Here is a 6,451-nt window from a genome sequence, read left to right on the forward strand (position 1 = left end):
CAAATTGTGCGTTCCGTGTTTCACGGGAATAAGTACCCCTCGAAGTACCCATTTGCGGATCGGAGTTTTTGACTATAATTAAGGGAGGAAAGGCCAGAATTGGCGACTCTTGAAAGCTGACAATCCTCAAAAGATTCTGAAATACACGACAGTTTGTTACACAAATGTTTTGCTTCAAAACCTCGAAGCTACCAAATACAGGTTGGGTGATCCGCGCCGTGGTTTTTTTCTGCTTATACTGTACCGGATTCATGCGTACGGACGGGTTGCATACTCGCACGGGGCCGTAAGGCGCCACGGCGAGCGACGATAGGCAAGCCCGCCCGCACGCATGAATCCGGTGCAGCATAAGCAGAAAAAAACCACGGCGCGGATCACCCAACCTGTACATAGTCACTCAAAATTTTATGACATGTGTTGCAGCGGATTCGTACCAAAAGCTGAAAGTTTTTTTGTTGTTGTTAGACTCTCGTACCTATGCCAGCTGTAACAACAACCGCGCGTGTACGTACGTATGTGCATTGCCTCCCCGCATTCCCTGGGGATTCCCCCGCGCCGCGTGCGACAGCGCCGGGCCCGGCCCCCATGATGGCCCACATGGTGTCGGCGAGGTGGCCCCGCGGAGGTGTCCCTGTGGCCCGGTTCTCAGGGCTCTCCCCGCGGAAGGCGCTGCGTGACAAACGTACGCCACACTCTTTTTATCCCGTTATCAGAAGGCCGAGGCTGTGCGGGTGGCAGTGCAGCCGCCACTTGCAGGTCGTTCTGCAGAGCAGCGGTGGTGGCTCCAGGACGATCAGGGGCTTTATCGTCGGCGATATCGTCTGGTGCAGGCGGGCCGGGGCCGGGCGCGTCGCGTGGGAACGCCCCGCCCGCCGCCGTCCTCTCGGGGACTCCTCGCGCACGGGGCGCGACAGCGACGCAGCCCGGCGGCCCGGCGTGGGCGATGCCGAGCCGGCGATGCAGACCGGTGCAGACGAGCCGTTGTTGCAGCACGACTGCGTGATGTTTCCTTGTGACCGGGCTGCTGTTGCTGCTGCTGCGGTCCTGCTCTAACAGCCCCAGGAGAGGTGCGTGGTCCCGGAGGACAGATGTAGGATGGATTGCCCAGGCCCAGGTGTGGGATAGCCCAGGAAATGTGTCCGTTTTTGTCTGACAAATTCGTCAAATTGACGGGAGCACGCCACGCCGCCTGCGAGACTCGAGGTAGGCCACCCCGCGGTACACGCATGCAGTGAAGGCAAGATGTTGCCTAGCCGTTCGGCGCTATGAGAGCCTGCAGCGGTTGAACTTGGCAGGTTCGTAACGGCGAATCATGGACGTTTGCTTTCTGGATGATATCCCTTTAACTTCTGCACACGGTAAAAAACAGTTCTTCGATGTTCAAGCACCAAAGACACCGATTCAAGGACGTCTCATGTGTTTTTCAAGGAGCTGTCTTACCGTGCATCTATGGCAATGTAATGACATGATCGTGTGGCTTAATAACAGCAAACTCAACTGTTTTGTTGCGTGCATAAGAGTTTGCTCTTTGAAAGCATAGATGAGAACATGCAAGGTCTAACTTTTGCAAGTAGACTTCTTAAATGCACCTAGAAACCAGGCTTTTATTTATCCAAACCAAAACAACAATCCGCATAGAACATTCAGTGGGCACTCACTAAACACACGCTGCACTTGCGCGAATAGCGGCACCCGGCACCACACGCCACACCTCTGTGGACCACGCCGTGCCACGCCACGCCGCGGACGTCGTTTCCACACAATGCTCCGCCAGCTGCACTGGGAACGCAAATGTGTGAATGTCGCACACTTGCAGGTGTGTGAACATCCATTCGTACACTTATGTGGGTAAACGTGTGAATTTTTTCTAGAAAATTCATACGTTTACCCTCCTAAGTGTACGAATAAACATTCACACACCTGCAAGTGTGCGACATTCACACACTTGCGTTTCCAGTGTGAATAAACTATAAAATCACGCGGCGTAATCTGTATGGTCCGGCAGAGTGTCCGTGTCCACTGTCCCCTCCGGTCCCCTCCGCCCGCTGATGGTGATGGCCGAACCCGAGGTGATGTGGTGATGGTGACTTGTGTCGACGTCACCGCCTCCTGCTGCAAACGTTCATGGCGGCAGATGGGCAAATGTACCCAGTACATTGCAGTCAGTGGCGCGATGGCGCGGGACGACGAGGGACGAGGCCGTCACCCTCGGGAATAAGAAGGGTTCGCACTCCTTGTTCTGAGCTCTGGAATGTAATATTGTTAAACTTGCCGTGCTCCCGGCGGGTTCCGGCCCGCCGACATCTCCTATATACCCATTTCCACCAGCAGCAGTTCGATTTGCGGTGTGAACCGGTGATTCCGTTTTTGTATTCCGCCCTATTTTCGCCTGCGGTTTCGTGATGGCAAAGCGGAGAAAGGAACGTGGGGGAACGTGGGGCAACTAAAGTTTTAAAGAAATGAATATGAATATTGCGGCAGATTGCTAGGCAGAGTGGAATCTCTGGGTGTTGTTTCGGAACCCGTTTCCGTAAAGAAACAGAGGAGTCGGTCCGAATTGGACATCGACAGGAATCGCCTATTACGCAGATGGGCCTCGGCAAAGACTCTAGGGCGGGCCGGCCGGTAAGGGGGGGGGGGGGGGGCAGAGCGGCCTGCCCTGGCTCTCTCATTACCGCGACCGAACTGCCGAGCCGCCGAGTAAACGGCGATTGGACTTGATTGATTTGACATCGATTACCGAGTTAGCGTAGCGCTCGGCCGGACGGCCTGCCGAGGGAGCGGGAGCGGTGGCCGTGTGCCGGGCGGCGAGGGCCAGGCCGCACCTCAGCATGCGGCCCCCAAGGCCCCAACAAATGTCGAGGGAGTTTATCGGGTTGAGTCAAGGCACGCTGACCTGTCAATACTGTTCATTGTTTACTTTGAGTGTCATAGTACGGTAAAGCCGCGTAACACTGCCATGGTGTCTCAATAATTCACTGGTGAAAAGTGAAAAGGACGTAAGTCCACGGATAGAATGCGGCTTTCCTAGGTGCGTTACTATGTCCTGAGTGTGGGGAAGACTTGATGATGTACTAATGAATTCCTTTTTGTTTCCAGGGATGACGCGGACGCCCCACGCCCCGGTGGGGGCGGCATGGCCGCTGGTGGCGCTCTTGGTAGTCGTCGGCGTTGGCTCGAGTTTAGCGGCCAAACCTGGTGAGTCCATTAACCCCAAAAATATGTTCTTTGTTATGGTACATTGTTTTCGTTCTTTGATTTTCTTGAGTGCACTGCGCTTGTGTTTGGGAGCATTCTATACTCAAAAAGAAGGCATTTTCTTATTCGTCGTTGTGTCGTTGCCGGACGACCTTCGAATTAGCGTGCGGTCGTTTTCGATCGTGTGGAGAAAAGTTTACTCTGATAGCGAGAGACTTTGTCGTGATTGTAAGGTGGTTGGCGGGGCAGGGCGGGGCTGGGCGGGGCGGGCATTAGCATGGGTCGTGATAAGCCCGGCCCCCAGTCCACTCCTCGCCGCGCCGCGCCGGGGTACCTCCTCCTATCCCATTACGCATTGGCTTCACTAGAGCGGCCCAAATTGAGACCAACCACCACGTCCGTTTTCTTCTTTTTTACGGTAATTCCCAAAGCGGAGGAGGAGGAGGAGGCTGGCCCCTCCCATCGCCACGCCTCGCTCGGCTTCGCCGCGGAGCGCCGCGCCGCGCCACAGCGTGCGATTCGTGCGAACCATCGCACATCTGGCGGGGCGGCGCGGGCCGGCCGCGGCGCCGCGAGGCAGGTCGCTCTGTTTGGGGATTAGTGTCGAATGGGCAATTTTCCGGGCGGCGGAGGTAATGCCTTTATCGAGGGTGGCGGCCGCCAGGCGGCGGGTCCGGCCGTGTCACAATCACAATGGCGAGCCGGCCGGTGGTTTCGCCACGTGGGCGCCGCGTCACGCCACACCGCGGGTCAGGAGCCGTCGGCAGCCTGGCGATCATAATTGTGTGGCGGTTGTGCTTCTCTTAGTGTCGCTCACAATGTTTCCTGAGGTGGTGCGTCCGTCTTGACTGTCGCTTACTGTGCACATAATGTTGCCAGTTCTTTACCCCCTTTGACCCCTGTGGTCTTTTTAGTCAGCCTCCATATGCGAGTCTTGGCAAAGACAGTGACCACTCGCGGCATTAGAAAGTAGATAGTCCTGTGATCTTGTGGAGGTATTTTATCTAAGTGAAGTAGAATTTTAAATATCTACAGCGTTAACACCAGCTTCAAACAGTTTTAAACCGGTTATATATTTTTTTAAATGTTGTACATGGATTAATGATGCACTCATCGTACGAATTTTGGTAAAAGGGAACTATGAACTGTACTTTTCACGCAGTAAATCTTGGGAACAGATTATTAAGATGGTTTTTATAATAGATGGTTTAAAACTTTTTTTAATGCACCGAGAGAAGCTATTAGTCCGTATGACTAAATTCGAGTTGAAGGAAACAAGATTTACTACCTAAATCCAACGAAACATTTAATCAAACTTTTACAATGAAATGTGATCAGCCCAACCAAAAATATTGTCAGACTGATTACTTTATATCAACCTGACTAAATTATCCAATCAACACGATTAAAATTTGGTCGACGGAAACAAAATTTCGTTGGTTTTCTCAACACTAAATTTCGTTGAGTTGAACAATCGGTTTTCTGAGTATGCTGTGTATTTGTTTTCGATTTTTTAAAACGTAGTGACCTATTACGTCACGCATACTATTAGTCCCATAGGGAAGGGCTGGTTCTCGAAAGCCGTGTCTGTCGACCTTAACACCTAATGGCGTCACTTACGCTTCCTTGAAAGGTGCATCAGTGGGTCAGCTTCAGGGACACTACTTGGCCGGTAGTGGCGGGGGGCTTTTGCTCGCCTTTTTACAGCGCACAGTGGCGTTAGGCGGCTGTCTGCGGTGCTTTGGGGCGCGCAGTTATCCTGACTTACCGGCTGCATGCCGTGCCGCTATGGGCCGCCCCGCCCCGCCCCGCCTGCCGCTGCGTACGTGTGTTAATGCCTGGCCGGACGGCACCGTTCGGAGTGCAAGTAACAGCCCATTCGGTTATTCGCACTCCACGCAGGTGCACACGCACACACACACACACGCACCAGCTACCACCGCATTACTGCACTGCGCCGACTAGCGCAGCTGCTAGCGGTTCAGGCCATCCAAGGCGTCTCCTTCAGGAGCAAATAACGTGCAAAATAATAGGTTGGTGCGCTTGAATGCTTGAATAAGATATTGTGTGTGTGTGTGTGTGTGCGTCTTGCGCGAGTGTGTGCGTGCGCGGCGGGTACTGAGCCCATGAAGCATCTGCTAACCACAGTTAAGGAGTCCCGTAGGGAAGTAACAAAGCGGCGTACACCCGGTAGCCGGCCGGGGCCGGGACTGTGCGAGGCTATGGGCGAGCGAGAGAGGGTTGCACTGTTTAGCGGCACAGGTGAGGAGTAACACGACCGTGTGAAAGTCGAAAAGCTCGTCGCAAAGGGAAAGGCTTATTGTTTACGCGGCTTTAGGTGTCACTGCAGGATACATTTGTTTGACTAGAGTATAGGTTGTGATTTGCCGTGTGTTAGGGATCGTATAGAAAGGACGTCCGGTTTTCTCAGATTCATTCCGCAAAACTACGCAAGCTCGGTGCCTGTGAGACTCGGGATAGGCCATCCCTCAGTACACGCACGTACTGCAGGCAAGATATTGCCTACCTTTCAGGCGCTATGATAGCAGCATAGGCTGAACTTGGCAGTTTAGGAACAGAAAAATATGAGCATACATATTGTTGTGTCTGCATTCTGCAATGCACCAATGTGTGATGGGTTGTATACCCGCCAGGGGTTCCTGAGCTACCTGTACTTAGCGCCACCTGTAGGAGTTTGCCTCGGACCAACCGAGCCTGTCTGTAGTCAGTCTGTGCTGGCCGCCCTGTACTTATACTTTAGTGGAATAAATCCTGCATTCATTCTAGGTACTTGTGTCTTCTCAAGAAAACAACAACGAATGTTCACATGGCACTCAGGCTCCTACCTAATCAGGCACGGTTTCACGGGAAAGGGAGGGGGTGGCTGGAGGCAAGGCTGAAAAATAGACAGTAAACTACCGGGAGGATATGCTAGAAACCATACAGAAGCCAGACTTATAACCGCGCCGAGTCTTAATCTCGTCTAACTTTTGCCACTGAAAGAGAAGGGGAAACATATATTACATCCCCGCACCAGGTGCGAAGCAATAAGAAACAAATAGAAAATAACGCCATACATGACGTCCATTAACGCGTGTATTAAAATCGTAATTGAAGCAGCGTTAATGGCTGCCGCAGCCGGTAGCCGCCCATGAGGGGGTTAGCACTTGATAGTGCACCGCCATGAGTTGCATTTCACGGACATGAGCAGTCTGATACTTTATATAAAGCCTGCCGGGTGGTCCCCCGCCCC

General features: G+C 53.1%; 1 protein-coding gene across 1 annotated transcript in view; it reads left to right on the forward strand.

Annotated features, from left to right (window-relative positions):
* Positions 1–6,451, forward strand: part of LOC113202818 (cadherin-99C) — a 24,639-nt gene that overhangs the window by 6,786 nt on the left and 11,402 nt on the right. Inside the window, exon 2 of the mRNA XM_026417239.2 lies at positions 3,100–3,198. Coding sequence (XP_026273024.1) covers positions 3,102–3,198 — 97 coding nt within the window. The 5' untranslated portion in view covers positions 3,100–3,101. The remainder of the gene's footprint in view (positions 1–3,099; positions 3,199–6,451) is intronic.

This window comes from Frankliniella occidentalis, unplaced genomic scaffold, assembly GCF_000697945.3.
Source record: "Frankliniella occidentalis isolate FOCC.00 unplaced genomic scaffold, Focc_3.1 Scaffold238, whole genome shotgun sequence".
In the NCBI taxonomy this organism is placed as follows: domain Eukaryota; kingdom Metazoa; phylum Arthropoda; class Insecta; order Thysanoptera; family Thripidae; genus Frankliniella; species Frankliniella occidentalis.